This window comes from Engystomops pustulosus, chromosome 5, assembly GCF_040894005.1.
Source record: "Engystomops pustulosus chromosome 5, aEngPut4.maternal, whole genome shotgun sequence".
NCBI lineage: Eukaryota > Metazoa > Chordata > Amphibia > Anura > Leptodactylidae > Engystomops > Engystomops pustulosus.
The window spans coordinates 127,292,835-127,318,584 of record NC_092415.1 but is presented as its reverse complement, the minus strand read 5'-3'; the positions used below and the strand labels follow the sequence as shown (position 1 = coordinate 127,318,584).

Genomic DNA, 25,750 nt, shown 5'->3' with positions numbered 1-25,750 from the left:
AGAGCGCCGTACACCGATGGATGAAATGTTAATTTTGTCAGAATACAGTATAGCAAGCTGAAGACATGGGGTGCTGTTGGGCTGAGCCAGTTTTGGAGGATGCTTTTATATCCATCCTACTGCCTCCAATCTGTGGCACCCTCTGGTACAACGTTGAATTTCTGTATCTAAATACCCAAAGATGGCCCATAGCGGGTCTCTAGGGACATAAGTTGTAAGATATTTACAGGCGGTCCCCTACTTAAGTACACTCGACTTACATACGACCCCTAGTTACAAACGGACCTCTGGATATTGGTAATTTATTGTGCTTTAGTCCTAGGCTACAGTGATCAGCTGTAACAGTTATCAAAGGTGTCTGTAATGAAGCTTTATTGTTTATCCTGATTCTTATGACAATCCAACATTTTTAAAAATCCAATTGTCACAGAGACCAAAAAAGTTCTGGCTGGGATTACAATGATAAAATATACAGTTCCGACTTACGTACAAATTCAAACCTACAGACACAATCTAGTATGTAACCCGGGGACTGCCTGTAGTTGTAAAGGCTATAATTGTACAATGATAAAGTCTGTTTTCTTTTTCATGACATCTCCAGAATGCTGTTGTGTAGTACATACCCATATAAACCCCTCTAGTTGGAGTGATGTTGGAGCGATTCCAAAACTGAAGGTACATCTCCTGAAAGCGTGACGAAGGCAAAGATCTATAGGCATTAACCGTGACCTTCAGGAGCTGTGATGGGGTGATAGAAGGGTCATCTTGTTGCCACTTAGTCAGGGGAGCAGGTGAGGTATCATAGTCCAGTGGGGGTTGAGTCCATAATTTAGGGATATTTGTTTGTATTTGTATTGACCATTGGCCCTATTAAACCAGGCTCTGCAGCTGGGGTTCCAGTCGTTATCTTTCAAGCTTGCCAACACTTAAGCAGCATAGTGTGAGGCCTGCATGTACGGAAAAACGCAATTTGCAGGTCAGGAAATTTCTTCTGTAGTTCTGTAATTGTAAGAACTCGTTTGTCATTATCATGTAGCAGCTGCGCCACGTGCAAATTCCAGACCTAAACTACATATAGAAATCGCGATGTGGGTTTCTCTGTTGAAAGTCAGGATTGAGGATAAAGGACAGATAAAGAGTGTACTAGGGGTCAAGACTGAAACGCCTTCTCACCCTTGACCATGTGTGCCAAGTGGACATTAGTAAAGGGTTAGATCTCGTCTGTGTGGTCAGGCAGTCATATGTAGCATGTAATAAGTTGGTTTGATCTATGAAGATGTGTGTGTAGATGGAGGTGCTGTGTATCCAATCCCTAACCACCCTCATGGTAGCCGCTAGGTTGTATGCCCTAATATTACAGAATTTTAGGTCCCCATTAAGCTTGGGTTGTTGCAGCATGTGAAACGCTATCCTTGGGCGACATCCCCCCAGATAAATTTCCGGTAGAGGTAATCAATTTTATTTAAATCTTTAGTTGTAAGAGTCAAGGGCAAAGACTGCAGAAGATATAACAACTTAGGCAACTCCACCATCTTAAGTAGATTGGCTCTACCTATGAAAGAGAGAGTGATGTTGCCGTTTGGAGATTGTCTGTCTGTTCCAGGTTTTGTATGTAGGGGGTTGCGTTCATGTTGTAGAGCTTGGTGGGTTGTTTAGCAATCGGTATGCCCAAGTATGTAAGGGAAGAATTTTGCCATTTAAAGGGTAAGTTCTTTGTCCAGAGGGGCCGGGCTGGGCCTCTCAGTAATAGGGCCTATGTTTAATCTAAATGTAAAGAATATCCTGACAGTCAGCCTATCCTAGTTGTGTCCTCCAGTAATGGCTGTAAAAATGTCTTGGGATCAGACACTACCAGTAATAAATCATCTGCAAAAGCAGATTGGAATCTCTCTGGTTATTAGTTGTATTCCCTGAAAACTGGAGGTGGTGTGTAAGTGGTAGAGCAGGGGGTCTAGAGAAATATCGAAGAGGTGATATTGGGCAACCCTATCTGTGGAGTGTTTTTTTAACCGTAATCGTAGTGTATGGAAAGTGAATGAAGTTTTGTAAAGACCTGCCAAAGTTCCTCCGGTTCAATGGCCAGGAGACCATGTCAAAGGCCCTCTCTGCGTCTAGCCCTATGAGCATGGAGACCTGCCCTTTGTTCTCAAATCCCGCTAATGTAGCTGCGATCACCCTTGTGAATTCTGCTTGGGTCGCGTGTAATATATGAGGTAAAATAGACTGCAAATGAGAAGCCAAAATGGATGTCATGAGTTTATAATCATTATTAAGCAAAGTTTTAGAATGATAGGAGTTAAGATAGTCAGGGTCTGTATTATGTTTCAGTATGAGTATGGTCCTGGCCTCTGAATCTATCCACCGTGATACCCTCTCGGTATGTCAAATTAAACAGTTCAGTGAGTAGCAGGATTACTTCAGGGACTAATATGTTGTAGTATTCCGCTAATAGGCCATCTGGACCTGGCGCCTTCCCCGAGCGTGATCCCAAAATGGCAACCTTGACCTGCTCCTCAGTGAAGGAGGTCCCCTAATACCTCCCTCTGTGTTTCCGTCACCCCTGGTAAAGAGAGAGAATCAAGGAACGTCTCAATACTAGCAGTATCAGTGGGGGCAGCTCGGTAAAGATCCTCAAAATAGTTATGTAACAGAGATGCTATCTCATCAAGGTTCGTAACGAGCTGGCCTGGCATTGGGTCTCAAAGGTGAAAAATGGGTTTGATAGTTCTCCATGGCTTGGTCAAAGACCCCAAAAGTTTACCCATACAATTACCTCCCCTATAGTATTTATTTTGTGTTCGTCCAACACTCCAGCGTGCCTGTCCTTGGACATAGGTGTCCAGTCGCATGGTGTTGTGAGGGTGGCATATGTCTGTTGTGCCTGTAGTAAGGAGGTGTGAAGTATTTAAAATTTCTCCAGTCCGACTTTGCATTTGTGAGCTACGTAGGCTATCATGTGGCCTCTCATGACTGCTTTCGACGCTGCCCACATTAAAGCCAGGTCATCAAAATGTTCCAAGTGGTCATTTAGGTAAGTTGTCCAATTGATTTGAGAAAGGTACGGAAGTCTTCCGACTATGTGGGGAAGCGCCATATGTAGGACTCTGTGTGTTCGGGTTGGACTGTCAGTGTGATAGGAGCGTGGTCTGATTGTGATTGGGTGAATGTCAATCAAATGAAGAGATTCCATCAGCATGATGGGTAACAGGAAGAGATCTATACAGGAAAAGGTGTTGTGCATGGCCGAAAAACGTGTACTCCTTAGCACTGTTATGGGTCCTGCGCCAGACATCACATAGTGAGAGTTGTTCCATTAGGTGTGATGGCGATCTAGAGGAGGGTGTCAGTCTACTGTCAGGTGAGGAGCGGTCAAGTAAGGGTTCAGTCACTGCATTGAAATCTCTCCCCATTATCAGATTTTGTGCATCTACCTCCAGCATCAATTTAATCAGTTTGGGGAAAAAAGTCAGTGTAGCACTGATTCGGGACATATATGTTTAGTATGTTTATACCAAGTACCTCCAATCAGTACCTTGAGTAATAGAAGGTGCCCCTGATCATCAGATTTAACATCCAACACTACATAATAAAGGCCTTTTTTAAACAGGATCGCCACTCCTCTATATTTGGAAGTGTGGGAGAACGCATAACGGGCATCCACCCAGTGAGCTTTAAGTGAACACTTTGCTGAACGTTTCCAATGCGTCTCCTGTAACAATATAATGTCTGGTCTAAAGTGTTAGAGGTTTGCTGGAGAACTTTCTTTCACTTGAAAGGGGTATTTAGTCCCGCTACATTCCAAGATAGGAACTTGCGGTCAGGGGTAGTCATGTATGTGTCAATGGTGTTAAAGCTCAGCATTACTCATCTATGTCTAGGAACAGGAGATTGGGAAGTTGGTGAAGTATCCTAACGTGTAAAGCCCATCCCGTCCCGGCCACAGGAGAACCTCTATATTCTTGCTCAGGCAAACAAGGTGTGGGGGCTTGCAATAACAACAAGAATGATGAGCGAGTGTCACACAGAAACATAAGTAATCAAAACCAATGTCAGCATCTTAGAGTGCGGATTTCATGTGATCTAGGCTTCCCAGATCCTGGCTGTATTTCAGTCTACAGCGCTAATATTGAAATGATGTTTAGCTTCCTCTGGATCTTCGAACATCAAGGTGCGTCCGTGGTGTTGGACTCATAAGCGGTTACGGTACTGCAATTGAAATCTTGTCTCTCGAGGGCCCTATATGATGTGCCCGTTCAATGGACATAGGGTCTTGAGGGCAGTCCATTTGGAGGGCTCTCAGGAGATCCTCAGTGAGATATTTTATCAAGATCTCTCCGGTGACTGATTCTGGAATACCCACAAATCGCAGATTATTTCTACGGTCCCTCTTTTCTAGGTCTTCCAGTTTGTTTTGTAGAGTCTCCTCCATTGTGGTTCTTTGTTGCATGGATTGTTCCAAAGCAGTGACCGACATCTCTGTGGCTGCTACTCTGGTTTCCAGCTCTCCTGTGCCCTACATGTTGGTGATTTGCATTAGCGCGTTGTTTATGGAGGTGTAAAGAACTTCCAGTCTCTTGTCAATAAAGGGCATCACACCCAAGTAACTTCTTGGGCAACTTCTGCTGCACTATCCAGTTGGGTTTCTGTGATGGGTGCCTCGTATGCTGGTGACAGGTGGGGTGATGTCATCTGAGGATGATGGCGTTGAGCATTGTGCTTCATTCGGGGGGCGTATACATGCATTCCCCTGGTTAAGTACATGATAGGTTCTATAGGTTTGTTCTTAAGTTAAATTTGTATGTGAGTTGAAACTGTATATTCTATAATTGTAGTTCCAGACAATTTTTTTTTTTTTTTCCCCAGTTACAATTGGAGTTAAAAAACTGGGACTATAGTAAAGCATCCAGATGCTTCACCAGAGGTCACTGTGGGCAGAGGGTTTCGTCTTTAACTAGGGGTCATCTGTAAGTCGGGTGTCCTTGAGTAGGGGGATCGCCTGTACTAGGGGTGCCCCTTGTTTGTGTGCCTTTGCGGGCCAGCTTCTGGTCTTTCTCTATGATTTTGAGTTCTCTTTGAGAGGTGGATTGTGAAGGTTTGGTGGGCATGAGTCTGCAGAGGCAATAGGTACTTTTCCATACCCCGGTGTCGGGAGAAGATGTAACAAGGGGGGCTAGACTGGCAATCTGATGACAAACAATCACTTCATATTTTATTCAAAAGTTCGCTCATGGCGAAAAAAGGTGGTCGTCCTAGCAGCAGCGAACAGGACGGCAGACCACAGAGACGACAGTCCCAGATTTACTATTCTGTATTGCTCTGGAAACATGTTATAGGGTTGTTTCATAAATCTGCCAATCGTATCTTGTCTGGTTAGCAAGCTTATTGTCTCGTGTAAGGCCTTTTAGGTGGCGCCAGGAGATATAAATTGATGCAACAAAAATTTGAACTCTTGGTATGTAGCTTTAAAGTGAGCTGGTGATATCCTGATACTGCAACTATGGAAGATAGCAGAATAACACTAGAGCAGCATATTGTAACAGAATTCGAAAAGCGTTCAGGGTAGAAATGTCTCTAAAGCAAAGTATTTCACCAAAATCCTGGACCTGAGTGAAGTTGGCCCCCCCACCTTATTCAAATCAAACAAAATTGGTGTCAAACGTTTGTGCTACGTTTGTGCTGGTTTGTGCAGCAGAAATTTTCATTTGTGCCGCTATCGTTTTTAAGATTTTAATGAAAGTTTCCAGAGGTCATCAGAGGTCAACCAGCCCCCCCCACATTGCCCAAATCAAACAAAACTGGTGCCGAACAATTCTGCTACGTTTGTGCTGCGCAAATTTTTGTTTGTGCTGCTTTTGTTTTGAATATATGAACAAAAAATTAAAGTTCAAAAGTTCAAGCAGCCCCCCCACATTAACTGAATCAAACAAAACGGGTGTCAAACGTTAGTGCTACATTTGTGCTGGTTTGTGCAGCAAAAATTTTCGTTTTTGCCGCTATCATTTTTAATATATTCATACTTTTGTGCAGAGGTCATCAGAGTTCATTTCTTACAAAGTATAATGTGTTTGCCAGCTCCCCCTGGTGATCAAACCAGGGAAGTGTCACTAGGTTTGTTTTTTACCAGTTCATCCTAAGCACCTCAAACACCTGAACATGCCTTAAAAATTATAGTGACACAAACAAAAATTTTTGCTGCACAAACGTAGTACTAACATTTGACACCAGTTTTGTTTGATTCGGTTAATGTGGGGGGGCTGCTTGACCTTTTGAACATTAAATTTTGGTTCATATATTCAAAACAAAAGCCGCACAAACAAAAATTTGCGCAGCACAAACGTAGCAGAATTGTTCGGCACCAGTTTTGTTTGATTTGGGCAATGTGGGGGGGCTGGTTGACCTCTAATGACCTCTGGAAACTTTCATTAAAATCTCAAACTATGGCGGCACAAACAAAAATTTCAGCTGCACAAACCAGCACAAACGTAGCACAAACGTTTGACACCAATTTTGTTTGATTTGAACAAGGTGGGGGGGCCAACTTCACTCAGGTGAATCCTGGTATTGCTAAGGATGGCTGAGTGAATCTAGGACCGCTTTTTGTGGCAGAGTCCGTACAGCACTATAGTACCGGGATCTCTAGTACTCTAGGGTAGTATGTGATGCCAGGATCCAGGTAACAGTGAACATTGGCTGACATTTGCCCATATCTGGTGGTTTGCCCCCGGCGGTGGTATGTCCCGGTCTGTGGCTAATTTGGTTTCTCCCTTGTGGCTGCTGCCACTGATGGTGCGGCTCCCTGCTTTATGCAGAGCGGTATAGTGCCAGTTCGCCAAGAGACCGCCGAAAGGGAGCCGACAATGTCTCGGGACGAACTATGGGGCGAGTGTTACCTCTCCGATGGTGCAGGAGAGGTTCGGTTCCCTGAAGATGGCTTAGGGTGCCAAATGTGATACCATATCAGGCAGCCGAAGCGAAGCCGAAGTAAAACCCGGCCATGCTTGATGCCCTGCCCCCGGAAACGGAACTGTATATTTTATACTTTAACATTTTAACACCAGCCAAATTTTTTTTGGTCTCCTATGACGGTTGGATTTTAAAAATGTTGAATTGTAATAAGAACCAGGATTAAAGGGATTGTCCACTTTCAGCAAATAATTGAAATTGTTTGGGTAATGAAAACTCAACCAATTTTCCAATATACTTTCTGTATGAATTCCTCAACGTTTTCTAGATCTCTGCTTGCTTTGCTACTCTAGGAAGCTTCTCTGTTTGCTTACAGTGGATAGAATCTGTCCATGATGATGATGTGATACTAATGGCTTGTGCACCTGCATGTCCATCACAAAACTCCTATTACTCTCTCTAATAATAATGGCTCATGCACCTACATGTCCATCACATCACCATGGACAGATTATATCCACTAAAGTGGATCTAGAAAACCATGAGGAATTGATACAGAAAGTATATTGAAAAATTGTTTACTTTTTGATACAGTAAATAATGGTTATTATTTGTGTTAAGTGGCCAACCCCTTTAACAATAAATCTTAATTGCAGACACATTTGATAACTGTTAGATCAGTTTATTATGGCCTAAGGCTACATTCACACAACCGTATATGGGACATATATTCGGTCGATAGACGTCCCCCATAGACGGTAATGGTCACACAGCGCCCTGCGGTACGGTGCCTCACAGGTGCGGCACCGTACCGCTCTGTACCTGGGAAAAAGATAGTACATGTCCTACCTTTACCCGTAATACGGCGCCGTGTTCCATGTATCCCTATGGAGAGGGGCGGGGGTGAGCTGCACTCACCTCCTCCTCCTCCTCTCCCCGCGCGCTGCCGTTGCCCGCTACAGTACGGCGGGCAACGGCAGTGTGAATGCAGCCTTAAAGTATAGTAAGTTACCAACATCCAGAGGTCCGTTTATAACTAGGGGCCGTCTGTAAGTCGGGTTTTCTTAAGTGGGGGACCGGCTGTACAGTAGACAGCTTGGAATAATGAATACTGAAATTAGGAAGTACAACTTAATAATTGATTTTTTGAAGGTGGGGAGCAAAAAATAGAGACACAAACAAAAAAGGGATAGGTTGTTATGGGGTTAATAGTCCATTTATATCAATGTAGCAGTTTAACTGATCCATTACATTTCAGTTATCATTTCAGTAACGGAAGATAATGCAGCTGTGAGGATAGGTGACGATTTTTATAAATAAACTTTAAAAGAGATTCACATAAAAACATGCACAAATAAGTACAAAGGACTCAAAACTAGAATTAATAGACATAAGGGAAAGGAGGACTCTACTTGGGAAGCCTTACAATCCGTATGGGAGGGTAAATGGAAACAGTAGGTGAAGGGGCATACCTGTCGGGTATCACAAAGTACCTTATTATTCACACATTTGGTGTTAAATATGGCCAGATGCATGATTCTGTAATTTTTTTTGCGTGTCTGCTATGGATTTTGTAGGTGTGTAATGGTTGCTGATTTATTTCTAGATTTGGACAGTGGTCGTTGCGTATGCTCTGGCAGTCTCCTTCAAGTGGAATACAGATACTCAGAATTACCTTACTACTTTATCACTTCCAGTGTGGCTCATCCTTCTCTTCCATTTAGGTAAGCTATTAAATTATCAATTATTACATAACTGATGAGGTTGAGATAATCCAAAAACTTAACATGTTACTTTAAAACAGCAACTGTTGATCAGAAATTGTAAATTTGAATGCAAATGTTCTGCCCCCTCGTTATAAATTTAGTCGCAGGCAGAAGAGGCACACTGCAGGAAAAAAGTGTATTAAGGAATAATTCGCACAACCATTAAGGAGGCCAGATCCGGGCCTCCATAGAGGTCTATGGCACCAGGTCACGGTGCAGTGAGCACTCTGTGTCTCATAGCACCGTGACCTTGCCAGCCAGCCTCTGTGCAAGATATGTCCTATATTTTGCCTCTTTTTTCTATCTATGGAGAAGAGAAGGTTGAGCTTGGCAATCCCCTAAACCCTGGATATATTTTTTGGTGGATCAATTTCAGCACTTCAAGGAACTCCCGATTAGTGCTCAAAAGGTGGGTAAGGTGAGTAGGGGAAAAAAAACCCAGTACCTAGCATAGATGTACATGGTGAGGGATAGGGGAAAGCACATCTAAGGCTTATGATAATAATTCCTTTATGTAGCTCACACAGATTATACAGTGCTGCACAGAGCTTGGCAAATCTGTCCCTGTACCCATGGGGCTCACGATCTAATCAACCTACCAGTATATTTTGAAGTCTAGGTTCGGAAGCCTTGAGTAAATATACAAATTTGCAATACATTTTGTTATTGGCTTTTGTTATTTTTATCTTTTACAAATAAGAAATAAATAAAACATATGCATAACAGTTACATACGGTAAACTCAGAGTTTATATTGTATGAAACAATGAGTAAGAAGGCATCTAAATTGTAAAGTGAAATGGGGAAGGCAGAGAAGGTAGAAATAGAAAACATTTCTCAGTACTTATTAAAATATTTGTTAGAATATAATCTATCCCGGGTTTCCAACAGCCCAGAATACAATAGAACGGAAGAGTCCTAAATAAGAGGCAATATTAATCTCTGTCAAGAAAGTGCCTAAATCCCTAATCCAGCCCTCTCGTAGTAACCTGTCTCTAGTAAGGGTTAGGGGAGCCAACCCTGTGGCATCTAACCATGTTCCCCAAATACTTGAGGGAAATCTACCACTACCAAAAAATAGACTGAAAATACTTACCCATATGCTTGCTGGATTGGGCATGCATAATTAGCAAAGCAATAAGCTTTTTAGCTACATAAAATCTGGATGCTGCCATTTTATGACTCTCCAACATATTAAGATTAGAAACCTATCCCAAAAGACAAGGACGTTAGTCCAGTATTGACGCAGCTTAGGGCATTTCCACATAAGATGAATTAAATCTGTATTGGACATGTTACATCTAGTACAAAGATCATCCATCACAATATAGCTGTAAAAAACTATCTGTGTAAAATAGACCCTATGTAAAGGTATAAGTTAGACAGCTGGTGTGCCTCAAAAATGGATACCTTTGGGGCTAGCTCCAAAATCTCCCTCCACTCATAGCCAGGTATATTGCCCACGTCTGGTTCCCATTTAGAATGTATTCCCAAGGGGAATTGTTTAAGATGGGCCTCCTGTATACAGGAGTAATTAACCAAAATAATCCCTCCAGTATCTCCCATTTTAGCAATCATATCAATGACTACCTTATGCAATTGGCACAGAGAGTGACTGTTGCCTGAGTTGTAGGAACTCGTAAAAGCAAGATTGAGGGAGATTAAATTCCAATCGCAACTGGTCAAAAGATTTTAAGCCTCTACTCTTATAGAGTTGGCCGACCCTGGTCTCTCCCTATGTATAAATACATCTTTCTTATCATGTAATAAGAGTAACTTATCACTGTCCATAATCCAATTTGGCCTTCAATTAACTAGAGGGTGTTATAGAAGAACTCTTCTATGAGAGTATGCATTTATGTAGTGGTTAAGAGATACCCAGGAAGGTTTCATTAAGTAAGGTCTGAGTAAGCATTTAAGACTCAATTGAGTAATTGAATAAATCATGTTAAATATACGTCTCAAGGGTCTTAGATGTTTGTGAACGTATAAGTGTTGCATGCTGCTGCACCACCTTCCTTGATTGTTCTTCTCATTCTCCAGGATGAGATTATCAAGCCTATCTAGGGCAATTAGAACCCTTTTCCATAGCGTCCCCCATGACGGCCCCAACTGGAGGATGACCCTTGACCTCTGTAGGGACAGGAAGCAGAGAGGTTAAATACCCCACCCCGGCATCCGTACTCATAGGAGGCGCAGGGATTTTCCCCTTACCCCAGGCAGTCTCCGCCTCGATCGGACCCCGGTCCTTTCCTCTGCCGCTGAAAAGACTGCATTTCCTCCGGATCTGCCCGCAGCTCCGTGAAGCTAAGGACACCCGGAGCGCGTCCATCACGGAAGTCACGTGGGCCGGCTGCCGTCCGACTCTGGTGATGACGTCCACCGGAAATGACGGAGCCGGATGTGACGTCATGATGGCGCGACCCGGAAACAGGAGCGTGGAGCGTTAAGATTTAAAAAAGCGAGGTAGGCACGTTGATCTGAGGTCTAATGATCGCATGTCAGTCCTGACTCGGGTACTTTCAAGATCGGACGCCATTTTAAGCATTTCCCAGCCGTCAAGGTCGGTTATATGCGGTATATTGCCTCAATTATGCCATATATGATATAGGTCTATATTCATGTGTATGTTTTCTTAGGAACTTGTGCGGTTGTATTGCCTGTCAAAAAATAAGGTGGACCTAGCGTCCTACTTACTGCGCTCACTAATATACTAATTAGGAAGGAACTACGGTCAATACAAATTTAATCTTAAACAGTAATATTTTTATTTGCTGAATAACAGATTAACAATTATTGCTTATATACTGAGTACATATTAATTAGAAAGTAAGCATCAATACATTACCGGATATTGTAGCATCACTTATCCTGACGGGGGACCTCGGCAGGGCAAGGAAAATTCCGGATCAACATCACAGACCGAAGTGCGTCCACTCGAGAGTCTGGAAAAGTCCCTGCCCCCTGTCAGGATCCCCTTGCTTTTATATCATTTCATAAACAAAGGCATTATCTATTTTAGATACTGCCGCATCATCATTTTGTAACATGAAATGAACAAAGGCATTATTCCGTACTAGATACTGTCACATCATCATTTTGTAACATATGTATCAATGATCACGCGCTGGTCCTGTGCAGCGCGTGATTCTCGCTTTTAAAACTGCGTGATCACATCATGGATGAGACAAAGAACAAGGTTTTACTCCATTTTGTATAGTCCTTATTAGAAACTTAATAGGCCACATTGTCACATTCTAATTGATGTAATTATCATTCACACTCCAAATGCTTCACATTTGTATCACAATCGGTCCTTGACAATGTAGACTATTTGACGTTTCTGTAGTTGACCATGACAACTCGTGGTCTGGTAAACAATTTATAAGCCATATAGCAATTCCAGATAGATAATGTAATTACAATAATAGCAATTACAAGCACAGGATGTATCAACCAATTTAACATCCTCTCTGCAGATGGAGAATATCCCATGAAAATGTCCCACCAGTGATGTGATGTAGCTTCTTGGATGGAAGAACCCATCTTAACAATCTTTCCTGCTACAATTGTAGTGCTATTTACATGTTGCTGTATAGTTTTATTCAATGACTTTATCATCTTTTGACCTTCTTCAGAATTTGTAATAATATTCTGTAATCCAGTGAGATTCAGATCCCAGTTATTTGTTGTTAATATATTAGGTTCATGTGTTAACAGGAATGTTTGGTTTTCCCATTGCAAGGTGGAAACATTTTGTAAACACCCAGCAAAGGGAACCTGCATACCTGCTATAACTGGAGTATCTGTAATCACACAAATCTCTTGGGATCCTATTTCCACTAACATTTTGAAGGTAGTAGGCAAAATAGTAAATTCACATACATTTACTGTACTCTGTAAGAGACATGGTTCATACACTGTTGAGTGTAATCGACATATCTTACCTTCCAGAGTATCATCACACAAACTTAAATCATAAGTCTTATTATTATCATCAAGATATAAACCAAACATCTTAGGCATCCAGAACCATTGATGACCTGGAGCTCCCAATATAAATGGTAACACTACATATCTACACATTATCTGTTGATTGGTTACATTATATATATTGATAATACCTTGGCAAGCTGTGTCATTGCATATCATTTTAGATGTTTCTATTTTTAACCATGAGGTGTTGGGTATAGTGTTATTAAACACGGTCCTCCATACCTGTTCATTCCCAGTCATTAACTGAGTTTGCATTGTCGTCTTTTGTTGCATTTGATACATAGTCTGCAATGTACACACCGTCCAATTAAAAACTTTAGATACATTAGAATCAACTTCAAACATAAAAGAATCAGAAGCAGTTTTCATTTGTAACAAAAATGCATCTATCCCCAAAGCTTGGTTCCATGGACGCCATATTGTAGGCATCCATTGTCCTTGCAAAGTTAAAACATCTTGTATACCTTTTCCCGCATTACTCATTCTATTTGCTAAAGTCTCTATATCAAAAGAGTTCAAAGTTCCAGTGACAGCTCCCACCCCTCCCAATATGGTGTCATACCATGCCCTTCTTCTCCGGACAGGGCAAATAGCATCAGATGGAAATGTCACTATTACTGAAACCACAGTCTTTCGAGATTGAGTTCCAGTTTTCACACATGATGATGGAATCCTTTTCATGTGTCCTGGATCAGTCTTATAGGCCTGATTCAAGTATACCAACATCCAATCCCTCCATCCGGGAATTCCTCCCCATTTTCCGGAACAAGGTCCAGTGCCATTATAAGCTCCTGTTGAATTATCACAGGGTGGATATCTCTGTTTGGGAGGAAAGTTTACTTGTCGGTTGGTAGCATTGGCACAAGCTATTATCATACTTCCCGTCAGATTAAAGGTATGTTCTGTAGTATTATGTGCCTTACTCATGTAATTATTCCATATTGAATTATTTACTCTCCCCAACCCTGTAGCTTTATCAAGCCCTTCTGTCCAACAGTATATTGCGTCATCCGCCTGTATTGTCACAGTTCCAGATCCATTGGTGAACACCATATAAGGCCATTTATATCTTCCCGGATAGTTCCATAAATCTTCATTAGGAGGCCCATAATACCATATTCTTTCATCCGTCAAACTAAGATTAACTGAGAATAGGATCTGGTTCCAACTTGGTCCCTCATCCGTGAGGTTGTATACATTCCAATCTCCTGGACGTCTGTGCGGCCACACCTGTTCCGTAGTGAGATGTCTTCCTGGTGTCCATCCATCGACACCCAAATACCCGCCTCCAAGGATTCCAAATATTAGCACACATAGAACCTGTTAACAAGAAAATAGCATTATTCCCGCAAATAACACTTTTCCTGTGGGATATATTCCCATTTTTCGCTACCAGGTCGCATTATAAGAAGTGTGCGGTCCTTTCCTACAGCTATCACCTCTGCTGGTGATGGTGGTCCTTGATTATTCTGGACCCACACTTTTGCTCCTACATTTGTTATGTTGCTAGAGCCAAAACCTTTGTCTCCCCGTTGTGTGACTTCAGTTGGGGCAGTTCCCTCTTGGGCCAGAGATAGGTTTATGGGAATTAACAACATTTGTGCTATCCTTTCCCCTTTTGTAATAAGTAAGGGCTCCTGACCTTGATTGTTGATCAACACTTTGATTTCTCCCTGATAATCAGCATCAATTACTCCTCCCACCACTATAGCTCCCTTTAGTGCCATACTAGATCGGGTAGCTATCTGGCCATAGTGATCAGGTGGTATGCTACATCCCAAACCAGTGGCCACCATCTGGACTTTTCCCGATGGGATTACCCAGGTCTCAACAGAACAGAGATCTAACCCTGCTGATTGTGGGGTAGCCCTTTCAGGGATCCTTGCTTCCTCATGCACTTTCCACCAGAGTGCGGTGGGAATGACCTGATTAGCATGTACCTGTAAATTGGGAGTGAGCATCCTCATTAAAGGGGTCATGGAATCAGTGATTGGTCTGTTGTTCAACACTTGAAGAGCCTCACTCAAATTATCTCTCCATTGGCCATATGAGGTATCTGATTGATTTAATTTTTTCAAGGCTGCCTTCAACATCCCATTCATGCGTTCTATTAAACCGGCAGCTTGTGGGTAATATGGTATGTGATACACCCACTGGATGTTGTTCTCGTGGGCATAATCTTTCACCTGTTGTCCTGTGAAATGTGACCCATTATCTGACTGTATTTGTAAAGGCACCCCATAGAACTGTGTGATCATTTCCAGGGTGCGCAACGTACTCCATTGAGTTGCGGCCTTGCAGGGAAACCCTACCATCAGTCCTGAATAGGTGTCCACTGCGGTACAAACATATTTGCACCCTCTGCTTTCTGATAAGGGCCCTATGAAATCAATTTGCCATATCTGTGCTGGTAATTGTCCTCTGGCTATGTGCCCCATTACAGTGTGTGGAACCTCCCGTTTCTGTGAGTGTTGACATATGGGGCACTGCAAAATTGTCTCTTTTATAATGTCCATGGTTAGGGGCACTCCTCTCTCTTGTGCCCACCTGTAAGTGGCTTTCTCTCCCAAATGTCCTGATTTGTTGTGTGCCCAAACGGCTGTACCCTGAAGCCATGCCTGAATCTCACCGGTACTTGCGTGGTTTCCACTAGCGGGCTCGGCCGTTCTGATTGCTGCTGCTTTATCTGCTTCAGAGTTAAACAAACGTTCAAGTGAGTCAGTTGGCACATGAGCATCCACATGAAATACAGTAGTTACAGTTTGCTGCACTATCTCTTCGATTTGCTCCCAAACCTCTTTTCCCCATACCTCTTTCCCATGAATAAGCCAGTTGTATTTTTTCCAACCCATCATCCAAGTAGCCAATCCATTTGCTACTGACCATGAGTCAGTATACAGATGACACATTCCACCTTTCTCAAATGCTAGTGCAAGGAAAACAGCATATAACTCTGCATATTGGCTGCTCTTGCCATCTCCTTCCATTGTCAAATGTTTACCTAATTTGGGATTGTAGGCTACACTTTTCCATTTTCTCTTCCCACTCACATACCTGGCTGAGCCATCAGTAAACCAAGTATGTTGTTGTTGTTCTTCAGTGAGATCTTCATAGCTTTTTCCCCATTTCACTGGTGATTCTTCCATCACCTGTGCGGTTATTGGAGGATTGTCTTCTTCTGTGATTTCTGCTATTTTCTCATGCAGAGAGGCGGTCCCGCCTTCTCCTGCTTTGGCTCTCTCAGAAATGTACCATTTCCATTTTATGATACTTTGTTCCTGAGCATGTCCTACCCTATTGGTCTTTGGGTTTGACAGTACCCATTGCATTATGGGTATTGTTGGTCTTATCAATACTTCATGTCCAATTGTCAGTTGTTCGGTTTCAACAAGAGCCCAGTAACATGCCAGCAACTGTTGTTCAAAGGGCGTGTATTTTTCTCCAGCATCTGGTAATTTCCTGTTCCAAAATCCAAGAGGAACTCTTTTTCCTCCCTGTTTTTGCCAAAGAGACCAGGTGGCATACATATGTCGGACTGTCACATGCAATTCCACCTGTCCAGCTGCCATAGGCCATAGGTCCACCGCCTGCTGTATGGCTTCTTTAGCAGCTTCGAATGCAACTTGTTGTTCTTCTTCCCACTGAAATTCATATTTTTTCCGGGTCACTTTGTACAGGGGAGCCAGCAATTGTCCCAAATGTGGGATATGCTGTCTCCAGAATCCAAATAGTCCTATGTAGGACTGTGTTTCTTGTTTAGACTTTGGGGTTGGGAAATTAATAATTTTTTGTCGGGCTTTGGGAAGGATCTCCCTATGCCCCTTGTTCCATTGAATTCCAAGGAATTTCACTACCTCAGCCGGTCCTTGGACTTTGGCCTCATTGATTTCCCAACCTTTTGCTCGCATATGGGCCAGAAGAATTTTCAATTGTTCCTCCACTTGCTCTTTGCTTTTCCCCTGTATCATTATATCATCGATATAATGAGAAAACTGCATTCCAGCTGGAAGTGTAATTTCATCCAGATGTTCAGCCACAACTCGATGACAGATGGTTGGACTGTGCAACCAACCTTGTGGCAACCTGGTGAAGGTATATTGCCTACCTAACCAGGTGAAGGCAAACTGATCTTGTGCTTTTTGTTCAATGGGAATAGTAAAGAATGCATTAGCCAAATCAATGACAGCATACCAAGTTCCTGTGTGACTTTGGATGGTTTCCACAATTGTTATGGTGTCTGGTACTGCTGCTGTCAGTGGAGGAGTCTGTTTGTTCAACTCCCTGTAGTCCACTGTCATTCTCCATGAGCCGTCACTTTTCTTGACAGGCCACACTGGATTGTTCCAGGCAGTGGTGGTGGGTCTCATTACCCCTGCCTCTACCAAATCTTTTATGGTCTCCGTTATTTCCTTATGTCCTCCAGGTATGCGATATTGTTTCATCGCTACCATTTTAGCAGCAGGAGGAACATGTACTGGAGGCATTTTTACTTTTCCCACCAGTATTGGTCTCATCTGGATCTGGGATTTATTAACCCCAAATGCATATTTCCCTTCTTGTAGATGAAGGGTCATTCCTTTGAGTACATCTATACCCAAGATGTATTCGGGTACAGGGACTATTAGCACTGAATAATTTCGAATGGGTAGATTGCCAATTTTTAGTGCAACTTTTGTTTGCACTCCCATTATGACTTTGCCTCCTAGTCCAGCAATCGGGACTTTTGGGCCTTTAAATTTATTGGGATTTCCATATATTAAGGTAGCCTCCGCCCCTGTGTCAATTAATGCTGGGACATGTTGTACATTGCCCCCTTTCCAATGGATTCCTAATTTGACATATGGACGATCATCTCTTTTTATCCATATGGGGGCTTGGCTGGCTACCTACGCTATTTCTTCCGGGACAGGAGCCGATGCATGGATGGCCATTGCCTCCTGCATCTCTTGCCATGGGTAGATATTTTGGAAATCCTCCCATGTTACTTTCTTTGGGGCTTCCAGTTTAGATTTTGTTGCTACTTTGGCGTCACTCTTTTCTTGGGTCTTAGATGCTTTCTTGGCAGACAGCACCTTTTTGTTTGTAAAGACGCCAAAGTTCTCCAGTTTCTTTTCCATCTATGGTCTCTTTCTTAATTCCTGCTTTTAGGAGGGATTGGAACATCTCTTTTCGAGATACCCGATCCTCCCCTTCCTTACTTTTGTTTTGGTATCCTGGGTTGTAAGGTTTTTTATTACCTGGATGAGAGGTAGGTGCAGAGGGTTCTTTCCAGTCCCCCATGTCCTGTAGGTCTCTCATCCTGCCTAACACATTCCCCACTGGTTCTCCAGTCATAGCCACAGTCAGTGTTAGGATGACTGCTTTATAGGCTTGTGGGGCAGATTTTACCAATCTATTTCTCATGCTAGCAGTTAAAGGCATATTCAAGAAGTCATCATCAACTCCCAGAACTGGCAATGCGCTGCGCATCGCTTCTTCTTTGAGGCGTTCTATACCATCTTTCAGGGAAAACCAGGGTTTATCTGGCACTGGTATGTCTGCCTCAGTCACATACTTGTCCATCATACATCTTGCCATCAGTATCAGTAAGCTTTGGTTATTTTCCTGGGGGTTTGAAGCAAAATATGTTTTCATTGCCCTTTGTATCGTAGGGTCTCTTGGTAAAGTAAGAAACTTCACAATGTCCTGGGGTCAAAGGTGACTCCCGCTGCCCCCTGCTCACTGATACGCACCATCCATGCTATCTCACTTTCTCGTGTTTTCTGTTTGAATTGGTTGAGTATACTATCCACCTCGGACTGAGAGAAATCCTCTACAAACGTCCGAGCTCGGGTCTGCGGTGGGACAGGCACCAAAATAGCGACCCCATTTTCATCAAACATTAAATTTCCTCCGGCATCTCTTGCCTGCTCCATCCCGTGTTCAATTCTTTCTGAACGTTTTCTTACTGGATTAGCTTTTAATCCAGGGGGATCAATGATGGGATTTGGGGGATCTTCCCACTCCGGGAAATCTTCTCCTGAGGAAGATGAATCCCATATATCACCATCCCATTTATCGGGATCCCAATCTCCTACTGATGCTACTGCAATGCTTTTGTGTACCTTCTGTTTGTTCACCTTCCCTCTTCTTTTCTTATATTTGTTCTGGGCTACTTTAACTGCTGCCTTTTCAGCTATTCCTTGATAGTGTTCCAACTTATCTTTCAGAAGCCTGGTATTACATTCTAACACCACCTTCTGACCTCCCAGCTCGATTATTTTCTGTTCTAGCTGAGAGCACTTCTTTAACAGAAGTTGATTCTTTTGATGCACCGCGCGATATGCACTCACAAGAATCCAGGTGCGTCTTCCCAACGCTACTGCATCACCCACCTTTGCGGGGACCCCTTCTAGCGTTTTCACTAGATCTACGGGTTCACAGGTTTTGAGTTTACTTTCCCAGGGTTCAGCTAACCCTGATGTTCCTAATTCTTGTGCTAAGATAGAATATGGTGCCTCAGACCAGCCGGGCACTTCTATTCCCTCTGGGGTGTGATTTTTTTCGCCTCCTGAACATTTTCTGATGTTTTGGCTCGGTGCCAAAAGATCGAAAATTTTGGCAATTTGCCAAGAGATCAAATTTTGCACAGGGGTTCCCTACCTTCTTTACAACCACCCTATAATCTCAGAATGTTTGCAAAGGCTTTGGTTCTTTTGTTACAGTCTCCCGTATATTGTTGTGTTATCCGTGAGCCCACTCCACTCGCTCCTTCAATCCCACCTATCCTTCAACTCCACCGACCCGTGCAATAGGGCTGCATACGGTAAAGTTTCTGGACAGTTTTGCGGAATATCCAGCCTGGGCCTGTTCTCACGGACCGTTAACACAGCGTTTTTATACGGAATCCTGCCGATGGATCTACGCCAATTAATGTATTGCCTGTCAAAAAATAAGGTGGACCTAGCGTCCTACTTACTGCGCTCACTAATATACTAATTAGGAAGGAACTACGGTCAATACAAATTTAATCTTAAACAGTAATATTTTTATTTGCTGAATAACAGATTAACAATTATTGCTTATATACTGAGTACATATTAATTAGAAAGTAAGCATCAATACATTACCGGATATTGTAGCATCACTTATCCTGACGGGGGACCTCGGCAGGGCAAGGAAAATTCCGGATCAACATCACAGACCGAAGTGCGTCCACTCGAGAGTCTGGAAAAGTCCCTGCCCCCTGTCAGGATCCCCTTGCTTTTATATCATTTCATAAACAAAGGCATTATCTATTTTAGATACTGCCGCATCATCATTTTGTAACATGAAATGAACAAAGGCATTATTCCGTACTAGATACTGTCACATCATCATTTTGTAACATATGTATCAATGATCACGCGCTGGTCCTGTGCAGCGCGTGATTCTCGCTTTTAAAACTGCGTGATCACATCATGGATGAGACAAAGAACAAGGTTTTACTCCATTTTGTATAGTCCTTATTAGAAACTTAATAGGCCACATTGTCACATTCTAATTGATGTAATTATCATTCACACTCCAAATGCTTCACATTTGTATCACAGCGGTATATCCCTTGTTCAAGATACTTAAGGTACTCTTTCACTTCTACATCACTTTGTTTATCTGTTAGAGGCTATCATGCAATTTTGTTAAAGGTCTTAGGCTTGCTGATATCAGTGGTCCCACAATTGGGAATATGGAGGCACATGGCGTGGAGGCTTCAAACCTGGACCTCATATCCTTGAACCCTGTAAGTGGGGTCATTTAGGGATAGGGTGGTGGGTCACCCACATATCCCCATATTGTCACATAGGTGTCCGGTTAAGGACTAATTACTCCTCCTTCTCCTTGGTAGGATCCCAGGGAAAAGGAGAAGGATAAAGGGAGAGCTAAGGAGTCGGGCACAAAGAAGGCTACTTCAAAAAAGTGCAATATGTGCTTAGAGAAGCTCCCTACGGACTATAAAAAACTAGTCTGTAAAACATGTGTGGATAATTTACTCAGAGAAGAGAGAGCCTCATTCGTGGATGAGATGCGTAACTTTATCAGAGACGAAGTGAGAACATCAGTTACAACATCCATGTCGGCATTTATACCTCAAGAACCTCCACATAAAAGACAAAGGATTATAGAATCCATGTCAGATTCAGCATCTGACTCGGAAGGATCTAAAGAATCTGTTGATCCTGGGATCCTCCAATTCAGCTAGTAAAATGGAATCTAGATATCTACTTGCAATTGAAGATCTAGAACCACTTTTGAGAGCTATGAGAGATACACTCAAAATAGAAGAAGTGGAAGAGACCAAGACTATCCAAGATGAGCTATTTGGACTTCTTAAGGTAAAAAAGAGACGCATGTTTCCAATTAACAACACCCTCAAGGAATTAATACTGGAAGAATGGAGGGAGCCAGAAAACAGAATTTCCATGTCTAAAGAGTTTAAAAACCATCTTTCTTTTGACGAAGCTGAAACCAAAGTTTGGAATTCTACGCCTAAAGTAGATATCCAGGTCACAAAAATGACCAAAAAGACGGACCTACCATTCGAAGACGCGATCCAGCTTAAGGATCCCTTGGATCGGAAGGCGGACAGCCTTCTGAAAAAGACATGGGAGTGTGCCATGTTAAATTTAAAATCTAATATTGCCACAACATCCATGGCACGCACACTCTTTCACTGGGTGACCGAATTGGAGAGTCATATTAGAGAGAGCACCCCAAGAGATGCTATTAAGTACCTTCCCCACATTAAGAGTGGTTACAGCCTTCATCGCAGACGCATCTGCAGAAGGAGTAAGAATAAGCGCCAAAGAAGGGGCACTATCTAGTTCCGTCAGGAGATCACTCTGGCTTCGCCAATGGACTGGAGATTTTAGGTCAAAGTCAAAACTATGTGGTATTCCATTTAAAGGGGAATATCTATTCGGTTCCGAACTAGACACGCTTCTAGAAAAAGCAGCAGATAGAAAGAAAGGCTTTCCAGAATCAAGAAATAATCCAAGGAAGCAGCCCTTTCTGGACTCCAAGGATAGGAAACAGTCTTTCAGAGGAAAAGGTAAACAGGGCAAGTGGAGCTACCCTAAAGGAGGAAGAGGAAGAGGCTTCCTACTTAGCGCCAGTAACTCCGCTCCAGCGTACAGAAAACAATGACGCCAGAGTGGGGGGAAGATTATTGAGATTCCATGCGCAGTGGGATCAAATAACATCAAATCCCTGGATACTAAGTATTCTTCAAGAAGGTTACCACATAGAGCTAACCTCTCTTCCTCCCAAAAAGTTTGTCCTGACAGAACAACCCTCAGGAAACCTCTCAGCCCTGCTTTGGTCAGAGATACAAAAGTTGATACAGCTGGACCTCATCATCCCTGTGGCTCAGGAACATCTAAAAGAAGGACACTACTCTCCCCTCTTCTTGATAAAAAAGCCGAACGGCACATTCAGGATGATTTGCAATCTGAAGAACCTGAACAGATACATACGTTACTGGAAGTTCAAGATGGAAACGGTAAGCTCAGCAGCTGTCCTGATCCAACCGGGAGCATTTATGTGTACGATAGATCTGAGAGATGCGTACTACCATGTGCCAATCCATTCAAACTCACAAAAATTCCTCAGGTTCGCAGTACGATCACACAGGGGAGAGGAAATCAGTACAAGGCGCTGCCCTTTGGGATTTCTTCGGCCCCAAGGACATTCACAAAAATTATGGTCGAAGTGGTAGCATTCCTGAGGAAAAAAGGGATATTAGTCATACCCTACCTGGACGACTTGTTAGTGATGGCCAGTTCAAAACAAGAACTAATACATCACCGAAATGTCACAATGTTAATCCTGCGACAGTTAGGCTGGATGATAAATTTGGAGAAATCCAATCTAACCCCAAGTACAAAAGTAGTCTTTTTAGGAACATTATTGGACTCGATTCAGCAAATGTCCTTCTTACCACCTGTATTGCCTGTCAAAAAATAAGGTGGACCTAGCGTCCTACTTACTGCGCTCACTAATATACTAATTAGGAAGGAACTACGGTCAATACAAATTTAATCTTAAACAGTAATATTTTTATTTGCTGAATAACAGATTAACAATTATTGCTTATATACTGAGTACATATTAATTAGAAAGTAAGCATCAATACATTACCGGATATTGTAGCATCACTTATCCTGACGGGGGACCTCGGCAGGGCAAGGAAAATTCCGGATCAACATCACAGACCGAAGTGCGTCCACTCGAGAGTCTGGAAAAGTCCCTGCCCCCTGTCGGGATCCCCTTGCTTTTATATCATTTCATAAACAAAGGCATCATCTATTTTAGATACTGCCGCATCATCATTTTGTAACATATGTATCAATGATCACGCGCTGGTATGTGCAGAAGACTTGTTATTGTCCTGTGCAGCGCGTGATTCTCGCTTTTAAAACTGCGTGATCACATCATGGATGAGACAAAGAACAAGGTTTTACTCCATTTTGTATAGTCCTTATTAGAAACTTAATAGGCCACATTGTCACATTCTAATTGATGTAATTATCATTCACACTCCAAATGCTTCACATTTGTATCACAATCGGTCCTTGACAATGTAGACTATTTGACGTTTCTGTAGTTGACCATGACAACTCGTGGTCTGGTAAACAATTTATAAGCCATAAAGCAATTCCAGATAGATAATATAATTACAATAATAGCAATTACAAGCACAGGATGTATCAACCAATTTAACATCCTCTCTGCAGATGGAGAATATCCCATGAAAATGTCCCACCAGTGATGTGATGTAGCTTCTTGGATGGAAGAACCCATCTTAACAATCTTTCCGGCTACAATTGTAGTGCTAATTACATGTTGCTGTATAGTTTTATTCAATGACTTTATCATCTTTTGACCTTCTTCAGAATTTGTAATAATATTCTGTAATCTAGTGAGATTCAGATCCCAGTTATTTGTTGTTAATATATTAGGTTTCCAATAAACCGTCTTTTGTATATCTAAATCATGTGTTAACAGAAATGTTTGGTTTTCCCATTGTAAGGTGGAAACATTTTGTAAACACCCAGCAAAGGGAACCTGCATACCTGCTATAACTGGAATATCTGTAATCACACAAATCTCTTGGGATCCTATTTCCACTAACATTTTGAAGGTAGTAGGCAAAATAGTAAATTCACATACATTTACTGTACTCTGTAAGAGACATGGTTCATACACTGTTGAGTGTAATCGACATATCTTACCTTCCAGAGTATCATCACACAAACTTAAATCATAAGTCTTATTATTATCATCAAGATATAAACCATTCATCTTAGGCATCCAGAACCATTGATGACCTGGAGCTCCCAATATAAATGGTAACACTACATATCTACACATTATCTGTTGATTGGTTACATTATATATATTGATAATACCTTGGCAAGCTGTGTCATTGCATATCATTTTAGATGTTTCTATTTTTAACCATGAGGTGTTGGGTATAGTGTTATTAAACACGGTCCTCCATACCTGTTCATTCCCAGTCATTAACTGAGTTTGCATTGTCGTCTTTTGTTGCATTTGATACATAGTCTGCAATGTACACACCGTCCAATTAAAAACTTTAGATACATTAGAATCAACTTCAAACATAAAAGAATCAGAAGCAGTTTTCATTTGTAACAAAAATGCATCTATCCCCAAAGCTTGGTTCCATGGACGCCATATTGTAGGCATCCATTGTCCTTGCAAAGTTAAAACATCTTGTATACCTTTTCCCGCATTACTCATTCTATTTGCTAAAGTCTCTATATCAAAAGAGTTCAAAGTTCCAGTGACAGCTCCCACCCCTCCCAATATGGTGTCATACCATGCCCTTCTTCTCCGAACTGGGCAAGTAGGGTTGGGTGGAAATGTCACTATCACTGAAACCACAGTTTTTTGTGATTGAGTCCCAGTCTTCACACATGATGATGGAATCCTTTTCATATGTCCTGGATCAGTTTTGGACGTATTAATGTTCACAAAAATTACACTTTGAGCCCATGTGTTTCTGTTACTTATTTCAGTGGCATTGGTACATATCAAAGTCATTAGTCCACTAATATTGAATACTAGTGTCCTACCCTTCCCCAAAGAAGGGGTACAATTAATATATGATTGTCTTTGTCTTTCCACAGGTAAATGTTCAAATCCTTCTCCTGCATCACAGCATGTGAGGTTCACCTTAGCAGAAATGTTCACAGTACCATAATCGTTATGTAGCATATAGGCTACTCGATAATTCCTTGCATTAGGGGGTCCCACCCACAAATGTCCAGTTACTGTGACATTGGCTATTATACATTTTTCATTCGCTTCACAGGTAAATTCATCTTGGGTCCGTTCTTGTGTGTTGCTGCCCCATGACCATACCATTTGACTGGTATTGCGACTCTGGATCTGCTCTCCGGCGGTCCATCCGTCAACACCCAAATACTCGCCTCCAAGGATTCCAAGCATCATTATGCATAGAACCTATTAAGCAAGACAAAAGCATTATTCCCGCAAGTAACATTTTTCCCGTGGGACATATTCCCACTTTTCACTACCAGGTCTCATTATCAAAAGTGTGCGGTCCTTGCCTACAGCTATCACCTCTGCAGGTGAAGGCGGTCCTTGCTGATTTTGAACCCACACCTTTGCTCCAACATTTGTGATGTTGCTGGAACCAAACCCTTTATCCCCCCTTTGGGTAACTTCGGTAGGGGCGGTTCCCTCTCGGGGCAAAGACAAATTTACGGGAATTAACAGCATTTGTGCTATCCTTTCCCCTTTTGTAATGAGTAAGGGCTCCTGACCTTGATTGTTAATCAACACTTTGATTTCCCCCTGATAATCAGCATCAATGACTCCACCCACCACTATAGCTCCCTTCAATGCCATGCTAGATCGGGTGGCTATCTGGCCATAGTGATCAGGTGGTATGCTACATCCCAAACCCGTGGCCACCATCTGAACCTTTCCTGAGGGGATTACCCAGGTTTCAACAGAACAGAGATCTAACCCTGCTGATTGTGGGGTAGCTCTTTCAGGAATACGTGCCTCTGCATGCAC

At 42.3% G+C, this 25,750-nt stretch overlaps 1 protein-coding gene across 12 annotated transcripts in view; it reads left to right on the top strand.

Moving 5' to 3' along the window:
- TMEM245 (transmembrane protein 245) overlaps positions 1-25,750 on the top strand; it is a 757,127-nt gene that overhangs the window by 18,030 nt on the left and 713,347 nt on the right. For all 12 annotated transcript variants that reach the window (XR_011855834.1, XR_011855837.1, XR_011855832.1 and 9 more), the window contains exon 2: positions 8,510-8,627. Coding sequence is in view for 3 of the 12 variants with exons in the window: in XM_072152982.1 (XP_072009083.1) it covers positions 8,510-8,627 (118 nt within the window). In the remaining 9 variants the exon portion in view is untranslated. The remainder of the gene's footprint in view (positions 1-8,509; positions 8,628-25,750) is intronic.